The sequence below is a fragment of the Heloderma suspectum genome, chromosome 3 (assembly GCF_057233095.1).
Source record: "Heloderma suspectum isolate Gila_16-S chromosome 3, 16-S_ref, whole genome shotgun sequence".
NCBI classification, from domain to species: domain Eukaryota; kingdom Metazoa; phylum Chordata; class Lepidosauria; order Squamata; family Helodermatidae; genus Heloderma; species Heloderma suspectum.
Genome location: NC_139460.1, coordinates 91,479,109 through 91,494,137, shown reverse-complemented (window position 1 = coordinate 91,494,137; position 15,029 = coordinate 91,479,109). Strand labels below are relative to the sequence as shown.

Genomic DNA, 15,029 nt, shown 5'->3' with positions numbered 1-15,029 from the left:
ATTCTTTGTACATACCACCAGATGCCATTGGAGACATTATAGCTTAGCCAGCAGAGCTATCAGGCATCTTCCAAGTGCAACATTTTGGACTTATTTTCTGTCTGTGTAGTGCTCCTCTCCATGCCTCACACTGTCATGTGTAAACAGTTGTCCTTAGACAATGTAGATTTAGAATTTTATACAGTTTTTTTAAAGAAAGGTAACTTACAGCACTCAGAATCTACTGATCTGCCAATTTTTTGTGATACAGATGTTGAATTCATCACCAAAACAGAAGAATTTCTATTTTTAGCCAGAATGTTCGGTAAACCTGGCTCAGAATCTGCTGCAACAAAGAAAAAGAATCATGAAAAAAAGAGGACAGGCCTCCTAAATATCCTTAGAACTTCCCTCTTGAAAATGGATGCCTTTAACTATTTGTTGAACATTGAGACAATGATGTGTTACATTTGTCTCTTATAATTTGTCTTATTTTAACATTTACCTATTTTCAAGTTACTCTTTAGCTTACAGATAGTGTTTATTTTACTTCAGAGAACCTTCATAATGAATGCTAACAAATATATTTGATTTGACTTTGGTGTAAACCTCCCCTTATGTACCCTTCCATAAGTTGAGGTTCTCAGGAGGAGCCAGGGCATGCTGCTCTTTGAAAGTGAGACTGCTGAATACAAAGAGCAGGGCCTTTTCCGTGGTAGTGCCCACTCTCTTGTATTTGTTCCTTAAAGCTGTTCTATGCTTTACATTTTAAAAGACTTTGCATTCCCCCTTCCCATATATGCATTAATGTATGAAGTGGAGGCATATAGAGAACAGCAGCAGGTACATCTGTGATTAGAAAACACTGTATCTAGCCACTTTTCTAATCAAGGAAGCAGCCCCTGCAACCTTCCTCTGCTATAAGTGTGCACTTCAGGTACTACACTGGTTATGCCAGTATACTACATTTCTGAGTAGTTAGTTATGAGGTTTAACCAGTCTTAATAATGTGTGCGCTGGCTTTGAGTTAGCCTCTTCTGTTCTTAAAGCCTTTGCCCTTCATGCGCGCACACACACACACGCATATATACCTCGTGGCCTTGGGGGCTATAAGGCAGTCTGCTTGTTTATATTTTCTTTTGATTCTGTGCTGCTCTTTTGTATTTTATAATATCTGTGATGTGTTTGTTTGTTTTGAACTTGTTTTAAATGGATTTTGATGTGAGACTCTTTAAGAGACTGTTATTGCTGGAAAGGGAGACTACAAATGGAACAATAAAGCACATTTTATTTGACCAATGTTTCCTTTCACCTTACATTTCGATAGATTGGTTAGAATTTGTATCCAATTGACTATTCATTCTTACAGGTACACTTATGAGAAGAACCCCCTAGGTTAATAGAAATTTATTCTCTGCACAAAGCATTGAATTCTGCAGAAGAATATTAATGTGCATTTCTCAAAATAAGATTTAGAAGAGGTCAGAACCAAGAACATGCAAGTTACATGATTTTTTTCATAGATAATGAACATGCAAGGTCAGATCCTAGAATCACAATGTACAGTCAGGGCCAGAAATATTGGAACAAGGATAACTGTTTTGGCAGTTGGCCTCTGTACACCACCACATTGAAGTTGAAAGGAAACACACCCAGATGGGAGCGAAGTCAGGACTTTCAGCTGTAATTCAAGGAGCTTGACAAAAGTGGGGCACTAACCATTCAAGAAGGACAGCCAGTGGCATACCCCCCCCCCAATCGTTGGTGGCTCATAAGTAATGGAACAAACGAACATCTTTTCAAATTTAAGGGTTGCCTTTAATACCTGGATGAAAATCCTTTGCAGTCAATGACTGCCTGAAGTCTGGAACCCATGGACATGACCAAATGCTGAGTTTCCTCCCTCGAGATGCTTTGCCAGGCCTTTATTGCAGCTGCCTTCAGCTGCAGCTTGTTTGTGGTTTTTCTGCCTTCAGCCTTGTCTTCAGTAAGTGGAAAGCATGCTCTATTGGGTTGAGATCAGGTGACTGACTTGGCCATTGAAGAACATCCCACTTCTTTGCCTTGAGAAACTCTTCGGTAGCTTTTGCTGTATGTTTTGGGTCATTATCCATCTGCAATATGAAGCGGCGTCCTATCAGTTTGGCAGCATTCGGCTGAATCTGAGCAGAAAGTATAGCCCTATACACTTCAGAATTCATCCTGCTGCTTTGATCAGCAGTCAGGTCATCAATAAACACCAGTGACCTGGTTCCATTGGCAGCCATACATGCCCATGCCATAACTCTGCTTCCACCATGTTTGACAGATGATGTGGTATGCTTTGGATCATGAGCTGTTCCTTTCCTTCTCCATACTTTTCTCTTCCCATCATTCTGGTACAAGTTAATCTTGGTTTCATCAGTCCAAAGAATCTTATTCCAGAACTGGGCAGGCTCTTTTAGGAGTTTGCTGGCCAAGGCTAATCTGGCCTTTTGGTTCTTGAGCGTTACCAGTGGTTTGCACCTTGTTGTGAAGCCTCTATATTTACATTCATAAAGCTGTCTCTTGACTGTAGATGTTGACAATGACATGCCTACCTCCACAAGAGCGTTCTTGACCTGGCTAGATGTTGTGAAAGGGTTCCTCTTCATCATGAGCAGAATTCTGTGGTCATCCACTTTAGTTGTCTTCCGTGGTCTTCCAGGCCTTTCGCTGTTGCTGAGCTTGCCAGTTAATTCCTTCTTTTTCAGGATGTTCCAAACTGTTGTATTGGCCACTCCAACAGTTTTTACTATCTCTCTGATGGGTTTATTTTGATTCCTCAGCCTAATGATGGCCTCCTTCACTCGCATGGACACCTCTTTGGACCTCATGTTGGGAGTTCCAGTGAACAGCTACAAAATGTCAATGTAACACTCAGAACCACCTCCAGGCCTTTTATCTGCTTGATTGGTCATGGGGTGCCCAGGAAACAGGCCTCACCTGGCCATGCAGCTGCTTGCCAGCCATTCGTTCCATTACTTATGAGCCACCAACGATGGTGGTGTGTGTATGCCACTGGCTGTCCTTCCTGAATGGTTAGTGCCCCACTTTTGTCAAACCCCTTGAATTACAGCTGAAAGTCCTGACTTCGCTTCCATTTGGGTGTGTTTCCTTTCAACTTCAATGTGGTGGTGTACAGAGGCCAACTGCCAAAATAGTTATCCTTGTTCCAATATTTCTGGCCCTGACTGTAAATCTCGACTGACTTTGCTTTGAATGCATAGCAGTTGATATAAACCTTCACCTGAATCCCAAGTCCATTCTATGCAATGTGAAGCCACAACAAGGAGTAGCTTCTTCAGTGTTCCATACTGTGAGAGACAGATTTTATGAGTTCTGCATACATAGCAAATTGTACCTGGCATTCCCACCATTTCCAGTTGGTAGGAATGTTATTGCTCTTAAATAAAGCAACCCTAAATGGGCAGAAGACTGCTCGACTCCTGGGTGCCACCTGAGGGCAGAATTATAGTATCAGTAGACTTGGATGTGAATGAAGTCACTGCCCTTATTGCTGCCATTGACAGACATGGGGCACTTGTCCCAGGCAGCCCTTCTGTAACATTGGCTTCACGTGTCGGTACCATATCAGTAACAGGATCCACAATTTCACCTGGAGTAAAGCGTTTTTGCATATGGCACAAAGAGAAATTTAGTAACATAGGACTGGTTTTCCTTGGTACACCACTATACACAAAACTACTGCTGTAGCATTAATTGATTAACAAGACATATGGAACACTAGCCCACTTCACACTTGATTCCATGGGAAGGAGCTTCAGGCAATCGAAAGGCAGAGGGTCCGTGCTGCAGGCCCCGCCCCTACGGTAGCCCCTGCTCATCTGGCTCTGCCCACCAACCTCCGTGTGTTGAAGGAAGTCTGAAGGGGGAGCGGGCTGTACTTGTGGAGGCTCCTCTGTGACGTCAGGAGCCACGATCACACGGGGCTCCTGATTCATGCAGGAGTCTCCACAAGTACATAACGCATGAAGGGGGAGAAAGAAGAACTTCTTTCCATTCATGGGAGGAAACAAACCCTCCACTGAAATATAATTCTGATTCTTACCCTCACAATTCCTGCCAGGCCGTAATGGATTGGCATCTGTGGTTGTCTTGCATCGGCACATGTACGAGCCGATTGTATTGATACATTCTGCAGACATGCAGCAATCATTCTCTGTCCTTGACGCACATTCATCCCAGTCTGGAATTCAAAAACCAAAATTTAATAAAAACAAATTAATGTGGACTATAACAAGAAACAATGTGTTCAGTTGGACTATGAGATGAAACCGTGTAGTAATCTCTCATTCTCAGAGTCCACATAAATCCTTAAGATGTGTACAACAGCCCACAAATGCATTCACAAACTCAGGACTTGCAAGTGTATTTTTTGCTCTGGCAAGATCCCTTGCCCTTTGCCCAATCTTGGAAAAGGGCACATGATCTCCAAGACTGCACACTGACTTTGGAAAGCAACAAGAAGACACATCACTGCTTTCTGAAATCAGCATATGAGGTCACCCACCCCTCTCTAGGCTCATGAAAAGGGCAGGAAACCTCCACCACCTCATGCCTAGCCCCTCAGACAATCAATCCAACAGGAATTAACTCCCATCTATACCCAGCTGAGAATAGGGTAGGCAAGTGAGGTTTGCCCCACAGTTACACGGGGCATTGGTGTTGTTCAGAACAACTCCAAAGCTCATTGAGATGTCCCAATCAAGACCTTGCATCTTCCCTTTGGAGGAGAAGCAGGATCAGTGGCAAGCACACATTTTGGCTGGCTACCAAGGTCAGCCAAAATGTCTGGAATTTGAATAAGCTGCCTGCGTTGTATGCCTCTGTGTCTTAACAGTCAGGATTCCCCAGGTTTTTTTTTTTGACAGTACACATTAGTTTAGAATAGGCATTTCTTTGAGGGGTTCACTGCCAATGACTTACTGATAATAGTTGAATTCGTTTGGATTTTGTAACAGATATCTCAGATATTACTGTAGCAAAATGCTCCAATAATTTCCCTCAGCGCTATTTTCCTCCCTCAAATTCTTCTTCAGATAAATCCTCAGTTGACAGATTAAAATTTTTGAACCAGTTAATATTACACAAGACGGTATATCAATTAATTACAGGCTGCCAATGTTCATGAATAACTCACAATGGATTAGCTATTGTGGTGACCACGTGTTGTACAATAAAAGTAACAAGGCAGTGACGTTATACCAGGTGTTCAGATAGGTATTCTTACACCATAGTTTAAGACAGCCTTCCTCACCCTGGTGCCTTCCAGATATGTCGGACTACAACTGCCATCAGCCCTAGCCAGCATGGGCAATGGTCAGGAATTCTCAGAATTGAAGTACAAAACATCTGGAAGGCACCAGTTTGAGGAAGTCTTAAGACAACTAGATATACCGATGTAACACTATTTTCGTCTGTAATTAGTAATGCAAGCTAGACATTAAATTAGATTGCCTACCTTCCACTGCAGAGCTGTTTGAGTCAACGAGTAACACTAAACTTTTATGCAGTGATGACATCATTGGATCAAATGCAGACATGTCTTTTGGAAATTCTGAGTCATCTATTATGATTTTAAGCCTCGCGATGATACTACCAGCTTTAAGAGAGTCCATTTGTACTTTCAGCTTCCCCATTTTGTATAATGCAGACATATTTGAAGGTAATGAATTTCTAATCTGAATAGATGAGTGAACAATTGCTATTTTAACATCAAAGTATATGAACGCTGAATGTTATTCTCCTCAGCACCGTCTTTCTTTACCATATTCTCTAATCAGAGTTAATAGCAAAGCAATATTGCTTCTATGGTGCACCCACACCCATGAGCAAAGTTCGGTCGTGCCTTCAAGCTACCTGCCACTTGTTAATTCATCTGGGTCTTGCACTATTGCCATTCACTTGCCCCACAATGGAAGATGTACCAATTTAGAAGGAATGGGATTAATTAATAATTAATTAATTAATTAGTAATGAACGCCCTACAGTGGCCAGTTAACATCTTCCAACTGATAACCTTTTTCGTTGTAATTACAATGTACGCTACTTTTCATGGATATGAAGTCCACAGTTGGCATTGCCCTTAACAGTGCCAGAGAGTTACCCTACCAAGTTAAATAAAATTCTGTACGATACAGGAGTCACATCATCAGTGTCATCGTCATCATGATGAAGACGAAGAAGAATTTACATCTCACTTCCTACTGCAAAAAGCAAAAGTTACTTACTCACACAATTCACACCTTAATTCCTTCATAATAATGTAAGTTCACTTCTGCATTACCCAGGTCATGTGCTCTGATACAGCAATCTTTACATATCATGGGGCCTACAGTTTGCACAGAAATATTATCTGCCTACTAGGGTTGTCAACCTTTGGCCAGCTTGAGCTCCTGTGCCTTTAACAGCTTCTTACATGCAAACATTAGCATATGAGAATTTTTGTCTCCATGCTGTGGAAGGTTTCACCAGCTGATGTCTACACATGAAGCTGCTTTTAAGGCCAGTTCTTTCTGGGGGACAGCAGAATTTCTGGACAGCAATCCTACTGTCCACAAGGGTTTCCCCAGTCATTTTAATGGAGGCAGCAGATCTAGAAAGGTCACCCTCCACTGAAGTGTATGTGGGAACCTGTACACACAAGAGCTATGTGCCTCCTGCCCTGTTATTTCAAAGTCTGAGCTCCCATCTGTCACGGTGGTAACAAAGTGAATGCTGTTTTTTGAAACCATTTCATGCTAATATGCTATCGAATAAGGTATTTTACACAATTTTGTGCATGAGAAGAAACTGTTGCATTGAGACGGGTAAACCATCCCTGCTCCATTTGACTAGCTTGTTTCTCTTCTTTGAACAGGTGTGTCTGTGATTCGCCTGTCCAAAAGAGAAAACAGCAGCTGTATGGACAGACCCCACACAGCAACAGATGTACAAATCCCAGCTGAGTGTTCTGTGCTTCAAGAATTAATTTAGATGGGTTGTGGTCACTGAAACACCCCTCAGTCTAAATAAAACAAAGTGGTATCAAAAAATATATAATTATTACTCAAACAGTATTGAGAAGAACAGAACTTTGCAATCATAAAACAAGTAAAACACATCACTACATATAATGCAATTAGGATGATTAGAAGCATAATAGAAATAGCGGATAGCATTTTCATCGTGTCGGGATTGGCCCGACAGGCCCTCTAGGGGTAAGTATTTTAGCATTACCTCAGCCATCAAAATATGGGAAAATGCATGATATTCTGTACTGCTGGTGTTGAGGAACTGATCCGTGAAGTTATAGTTCAAGATTCGCAGTGTTAAAGAGAAGATCAAAGCATCTAAAAGACACAATTTTAAGAGAGTGAGGGGGAAGGGGTTCATCCAAGGACAGACAGATTCTTAAACTCACATATCTAAGCCCAGGTGTAAATTAATGTAACAGATTGAACTATAAATTATGATGTGGCAAATCAATCAGATCAAACAGTGGATTAAGCAGAGGTGATTAAAAAAAATACAGTTGAAGGCCTGATTCAGAATCAGAACAAGCTATATGGGACAGGCAAGACATATAGTAGCATAACTGAACTACCAAATTAGGAAATTTTCAAGATAAGAGATATAAGAATCATGCCTGCCACAAAAACCTTATGTGGGGTGTTTGCATTCACCTGTTGATTGCATTTCAAATCATGGTGAAATATAATTGGAGGGAAATGGATTCCTGCCACTTGTTAAAGGGAGCTGGCAGTGGGGATCGAAATAATAATATTTCTAAGATTATTGATACCTGTCTTCACATTTCTGTATGAGGAAACATTTTTGTCACAATCTTCATAGCTGATTTTCACTGTGTACATGACACCTGCTTCCAGATTTGATGCATCTAGCTTCATTTCTGTGGTTTTCGTTCCTTGAATGAGTTCCTTGCCTTTGTACACTTCTGCCTGGAATGAACGGTTCTGCATGGAATTTACACTCCAAGACACTTCAAAACTGCTGCTAGTAACATTGAAGATCCTGTGATTTCTAATAGCAGGAGGATCTGCAAGAGCAATCATGAGAGACTTACCACAAACAGAACTTTCACAGTCCACTCCAAAGGGTTGTACCCAATGTTCGTCCTAGTTAGAGTAGACCCATAGAAATGAATGGGATTTAAGTTAGACTAACACTGGACACAGTCCATCAGCTATAACCTTATGTATGCTTACTCAGAGAAGTCTTATTGTATTCAACTGGCTTGACTTATAGGTAAGTGTGCAATGGACTGAAACTTCTGCTCAGAGTAGAAAAGCATACAAATTCAGGGAGTATTTATAACACTGCCGTTTGACATTAGACAATGTTAGATTTACCATAGATAATGCTCATCCTACTTCATTCACGTGTTCATTCATTCAGTACTTTTAGCATGTCCAATCCCTGAGGTTCTGAGTAGGTTACAATAAGATCAAACCCAACCAGAATTGAATTCACTTAGGAATTCATGAAAATAAGTAATGAATTATATGTCTGTATTGCCTATATTCCAAATTCATAGCAATAGAGTTATGTAAATAATCCTGTAGTACACAGAACTGTGGAAAACCCCTGCCATGTCTTGACAGAAGTTAAGTACTGAAGCTTATTGTGTTTATTCATTCCTGCAAATGTAAATCTCGATTCAATTAGCTAAAATAAATGACTAAATCTACAGCAGAATGAGCAACAACAGAAGCCATTAAAATTCTCCAGGCAGCCACCAAAAATATATAAAAGACATCAGCTTCAGTATTTCATTGTCAAAGACCTAACATTTTTCAAAGATATTTTGTTTTAAGACATAAAGTTTTTGTGGCTGAATACTTCTACAGTAGTGAACTATGTGTTAGTCTGTTGCCTTAAAATGGCCAAGTACACTTATACACTGAATGTATTGGTTCGATTTCAGTAATTATTAATTATTTGTTTTCTTTTATGTAAACTGCCTGGGAAATTTCTACTGAAGGGCAGAATAGACATGTTTGATATGTTGAAATGAAGGTGGGTTCAGACAACAACTCACATAGGGTGACTTTTTGCAATTACCTCACAGCCCCCAAATACCTCAGTATTGCAATGCTGTTTCCTCGTATGGTCAGTTTGTTCTTTGACACACTTTGTGCCTCAAAAAATCAAACCTCTCCACTGAGTTGATGGATTACAATCAAAATCATTCCCCATACCTTGTACCACAGAGACTACCACAATAAGACAACTTCCAAAGGTCACTATTTCACTATTTCACAATTCATCCTAGGGTGCTTCCAGATGAGGCTTATAATCACACTGCCTTGTTCACAATTTAATGGGGGGGGGGGGTCCAGATGATGTCATTATCCAGTTGTAGCCCTCCTGTGTTTTCCCACTGTTTCTTGCCACAGAGAATCCATTAAGGAAAAAACAAAGACAGAATATCTGCACAATGCTTTCTGCTACTTAGCACTAGGACCCCTCTGTCTGGGCCCTTAAATTATTATTAACCATTTCCCCATTACTTGTCATCCTTCTCTTATTCATCTTCATAAGTTGTAACATCCACACTCTTGAGGTTCATTCATAGATACATGTTAAGTGCATCCAACGTCAAGCGATGACTTGCCATCACACATCACTTCATAAAATAATTATTTTCAAGGGAGACATTCACACATTCAGCTTCCTCTCATCATGTACTGAGTTATCATTTGATGAGAAATCAAGTCATGCACATGCATATTTGAATCAACCTTCAGGGCTGCTGGTTGAACTGTGAAATCTTGAAAATGGGATTAAACCAACCTGTGAAAAAGAATTCTGCAATGGATGGCAGAATTCTTTGTACATACCACCAGATGCCATTGGAGACATTATAGCTTAGCCAGCAGAGCTATCAGGCATCTTCCAAGTGCAACATTTTGGACTTATTTTCTGTCTGTGTAGTGCTCCTCTCCATGCCTCACACTGTCATGTGTAAACAGTTGTCCTTAGACAATGTAGATTTAGAATTTTATACAGTTTTTTTAAAGAAAGGTAACTTACAGCACTCAGAATCTACTGATCTGCCAATTTTTTGTGATACAGATGTTGAATTCATCACCAGAACAGAAGAATTTCTATTTTTAAGCAGAACGTTTGGTAAACCTGGCTCAGAATCTGCTGCAAGAAAGAAAAAGAATCATGAAAAAAAGAGGACAGGCCTACTGAATATCCCTAGCACTTCCCTCTTGAATACGGAGTCCTTTAACTATTTGTTGAATATTGAGACAATGATGTGTTACATTTATCTCTTATAATTTGTCTTATCTTAACATTTACCTATTTTCAAGTTACTCTTTATCTTACAGATAGTGTTTATTTTACTTCAAAGAACTGTCGTAATGAATGCTAACAAATATATTTGATTTGTCTTTGATGTAATCCTTCCCTTATGTACCCTTCCATAAGCTCAGGTATTTAGGATGTTGAGCATCCTGGTCTTTGAAAGCAAGACTGATGAATACAAAGAGCAGGGCCTTTTCCATGGTAGTACCCACTCTCTTGTATTTGTTCCTTAAAGCTGTTGTACGCTTTTCATTTTAAAAGATTATCCATTCCCTTCCATGTATAAATTAATGTGATTTATACATGTATGATTTTCTGTGATTAGAAAACACTATCTAGCTACTTTTCTAATTAAAGAAGCAGCCCCTGCAATTTTCCATCTGTTCTTCTCTTATGCCAGCAGACCACTCATGTGAGTGGGAATTTATAGGGTTTGGCCAGTCTCAGTAACATCTGCACTGCCTCTGGGTCTTTTGTCTCTTCTTTTGTTAAAGCCTTCTTCACCAACACACTCACCCAAAAGTTTTGTGGGCGATAAAGTGGTCTGATGGTCTGCTTGTTACAGGCTTTTTTTAATCTGCACTGCACTTTTGAATTTTATAAAGTCTGTGTTTTTGTTTTTTTGTTGTTATCTTGTTTAAGGGAATTTCAGTGTGAGACTCCTCAAAGGCTTGTTATGGTGAGAAGGGCAGAATACAAATGGAAAAGTAGAGCATATTTGATTTGACCAATGTTTCCCTACACTATACATTTGGTGAATCGGTTAAAATTTGTATCCAGCTGACTATTCATTCTTACAGGTAGACTTGTGAGAACACCTAGGTTAATACAAATTTCTTCTCTGCAGAAAGTATTCTGCAGAAGAACATTCATTTAAAACTTTTGAAATAAGATTTAGAAGAGGGACTTTACAAGCTTCTTGGTTCTAACATTTTAATAGATAGAAGGCCAGATCCCAGAATTACAATGTAAATCTGGACTAAATCTGAGATCACTTTGAATTTATTGCAGTCAATATAAAGCCTAGATCTGACTCCCAAGTCTATTTCATGCAGCCAAGAGCAACTATCTCACACTTCAGGGAAACAGGTGTTATATGCTCATCACACGACAAATTTCCTATATATGTCCCCATTTCCTATATGTAGCAAGTGTATTCTTATATAAAGCAACCCTAAATGGGCTAGAACATTCCTCTTCATATGGCCGATCCCAGTTTCTCATGCTTATAAAGTATCTCACAGAGGTTCCTAAACTTCTAACTTATAAGTTATATTCATAATGGTCTAACTGACTCTATTATAAAGCTGTGCTAAAGGCCATTAGATGAGAAATAACAACCTTGCACAACTACGTCGATAACTTCATACACTCGCATCACGATCTCCTTCAACAAAGAAGTAATGTTCCCCAGCGAAACCAGCTGTTGCAGCCCAATCAGGACCTGAGAAGCCAATGTCTCTGTATAAGTTTCTGCCTGAGTAGTCTTGATATGGTACACTGAGACATTTAAGGGCCATAATGCTCCAGTAACCTGTAAAAAAAAGAGCCTCTTCTTATATGTTACATCATTGCATATAAGTGAAGTTTTACAATAATCTTTTGATGTTGAACATACAGAATGAAAGAGTATATGTACTGAATGAAAATTATTTAATAATTAAAGGCCTCGAGCTTGGCCCAGAATTCCCCCTCATGTGGAGGTGTTCTGTGAATGTACATCGGTGGATGCTTAGGGCCGCTTCACACACTCACCAAAGCAGCAAGCCCACTGGCAGCTGGGGACCAGGCTAGCCGGCATGGCCCTGCAAGTACCTCATGCATTTGAAACACATGAGCGGGTTCATCTGAATGCCCTTTTGAGACTCTGGAATCATGACAGCCAAATTATAATGTACCACTTTATATTTCAGCATTTTTCACACCAAATATTTGCTACCAATAACTTGGCTCTGAAAATATTCTAAAGTAAACTCTTGACGAAGGTAAGCCAAACACACATTCTGCCTCCTAAAGTTATCCTTGCTTTTGATCAAGATAATGGTGGCCACTGAAGAATTGCCAAAAAGAGGAAATGCATCACCAAAAAAAGAGGGTAAAAGAAGGCATGGATCTGCATTAAATTTGCATATTTTATTTGCATACTTGCGGATTTAGAAATAGTTACTATAATTTAGGATTCATACTGATTGCACCCTCAATGACTGTAACTCCCCGAACTTGGAGGCTTACGATCATCCTGTGCAGGGCAGGAGTAGCAGCAGAGGTGATCTTCAACTTCCTGTCCTCCTGCTCTGCATTTTTTACTAGACAGGTTTTTGCCCATCTAGTAAAGGTGTTTCAGAGGGGGAGGGAAGGGGGCTGGCAGAGGCTCAGATTATCTCATTTCCTGGCCTCCCCAGTTTCCCCCCCTTCCCACCCACTGGAACACCCCCTTTCCCCGTCTCTGAGCTTGAGCTCCTGACCTTGGAAGCCGGCTAGTGTGGTTCTTTCCATGCTGGCTGTGAGGGAGAGGGGGATGGGATCTCCAGGTCCCCCTCCTGAGGTCAGAGTGCTGACCTTGGAGGGGAAAATTTAAACAGTTCTATAGCCCTTAGACTCTATCTAGGGGCCAGAGGATTGCTGCCTTAAATAGAAGGCTGTGGCCTGTGCACCTGTTCACTCTGCTGACCCAGGTGCTGATGGGCCACTTCAGGACCCCTGCTCTCCCTTCTTATGGTTCTTTATCTTTAAACTGGATTCGGACTGGACAGCCCTTCGAACAGAGGGTGCCTTCAGATAGATGACTGTCCTCTGACAGCCCTTCAAATAGAGGACTACCCTCTGTAAAGTAGGACGCATGGCTGCCCAAATTAAAATTCATATAGAAGTGCAACGGGGGGTGTGTGTGTGTGTGTGTGCATGAGAGAATGTATGTATTTGAAAGTCTTGAAGTGTGTGTATATGCCTCTTCTTATGCATGTTCACAAGAAAGAGGACTTATCTGGGTGAGAGGAAGAGTGAATACATATGCCTGTTTGAGTGTCACAGGGAATATATATAATGAGCGCGTGTATGTGAAAGAGAAAGGGTACAGGTGCATTTTCTAGTGATTCGCTCCTTGCCCAGTAGGTGGCGGTCAGAGAACCTCTTTAGGCTTTGCTACACCTTTAAACAATCCTATCAGGAGAAGTACCCACTTGTATTTATTCATACCATAGAGTGCAAAAGGCGTGAATGATTCAGAAGTCTTGGATCCACTCTGCTTAATTCATTGAAATCCATTTTCACGAGGACTGACACGTTATACCAATATTTTGTCACTGTTTGCTCTAGAATTGAAGAGAAGAAAGAATTCATTTGTAGCCTGGACATGAAATGAATGGAAAGATCCCAAGTTACCACAGTAGACCTCTCATTGTGTTCTTCTACAGACAACTGTTATAAATATCATTTGATGGGGTGTTTCACCATTATACAGCACAATCCTATGCATGTCGACTTAGAAGTAAGTCCCATTTAGTTACTCCCAGGTTAACTGTTTACAGAATTGAAAACTTCAATGGACAGAGAATGGACCGCTTTTGCTGGAGTGCAGAGCCATAGTCACAAGGATATTTCAGTCCTCTTCTCTCAATTTCCATCTAATTCAAAGGAAATGCCTGACACTTTTACTTGTGGAAATGCAAAGCCCTCTTCAGGCATTTGCTGCAAACATGTGAACAGGACAGCAGGGCTAATTCTACAAGTCCCTGTCCCTTCCATTCCTGACATTTCATGCAAAGGTTTGAAGGAAGATTCCCAGCAGGTTCTTCTGAATGTGCTTAGAATCCTCCTATGATTTGGAACCCTAATTACACAGGGTTCCAGACCACAGAGAAGCTTCTAAGTGTGTTCAACTGAACACATGAAGGTCAGGGATGGAGGGGGAGGGATGGGATGTTGGGGTGTGGCTTGTGCAGTTCTCGACTCCTCCATACTTTCTTTGAACATGAGTAGACTTAACACTGGAATGAAAAACATGGAAGCAGTAGTCTACCTTAAAGATCCCCAACCATTTTGGGACAGTGGGCACCTTTGGAATTCTGAGAGAATGTTGTGGGTGCTCTAACAAAATGTCTGCCATTGGAGGCTTGCCTGCTCATAAAATGGCTGCCATGGTGGGCATGACCAGCCACAAAACACTCATTTCCCAGAAGACAAATTGGTGAGACTAAAAGAAAAGTAACTTCCCCAAGAACCTAAGTACAAGGCAGAGGTGGAGTCTGAACTTGAAAACACAAACCCACTCTTTTGAACTGAAATAAAGATGATGCTAGAGAGCAGCTCTCTGCTTCGCAGCATGCCAGCCTCCCAGTAAAAGAAAAATGATTTTTTAAAGTCTTAAGAAATAAAATATAAATCAGGAGGGACAGGGAACCTGGTAGGTGCCAAGGAAGGTGTCTGTGGGCACATTGGTGCTCATAGGCACTGTGTTGGACATCCCAGGTCTACCCAGCTGCTTAATAACTAATAATTCTGCTTCCTCCTTCCAGTGTTCTCACTAATGAGTACAAAGGCACTGGGATGATTGACAAGCACTGGGTTTATATAAAATTAAAATTTATGTTATTCATATTGAATAGAGTTAAATAACTTTTTAAAATATTAAGCTACCTGTATTTAGGTTCTGACTGTTGTTCCGCACTGATTCTCTCTTGCCCTCCAACCTG

General features: G+C 40.7%; 1 protein-coding gene across 5 annotated transcripts in view; it reads right to left on the bottom strand.

The window, feature by feature from the left end:
- Window positions 1–15,029, bottom strand: part of UMODL1 (uromodulin like 1) — an 86,177-nt gene that overhangs the window by 35,879 nt on the left and 35,269 nt on the right. For 2 of the 5 annotated variants that reach the window (XM_084843792.1, XM_084843797.1), the window contains exons 3-10: window positions 13,534–13,649; window positions 11,680–11,872; window positions 10,057–10,173; window positions 7,805–8,059; window positions 7,240–7,352; window positions 5,483–5,702; window positions 4,070–4,207; window positions 209–325 (exon numbers count right to left, since the gene is read on the bottom strand). In XM_084843792.1, coding sequence (XP_084699918.1) covers window positions 209–325; window positions 4,070–4,207; window positions 5,483–5,702; window positions 7,240–7,352; window positions 7,805–8,059; window positions 10,057–10,173; window positions 11,680–11,872; window positions 13,534–13,649 — 1,269 coding nt within the window. The remainder of the gene's footprint in view (window positions 1–208; window positions 326–4,069; window positions 4,208–5,482; window positions 5,703–7,239; window positions 7,353–7,804; window positions 8,060–10,056; window positions 10,174–11,679; window positions 11,873–13,533; window positions 13,650–15,029) is intronic. The other 3 variants (XM_084843793.1, XM_084843795.1, XM_084843794.1) reach the window with 3 other exon arrangements.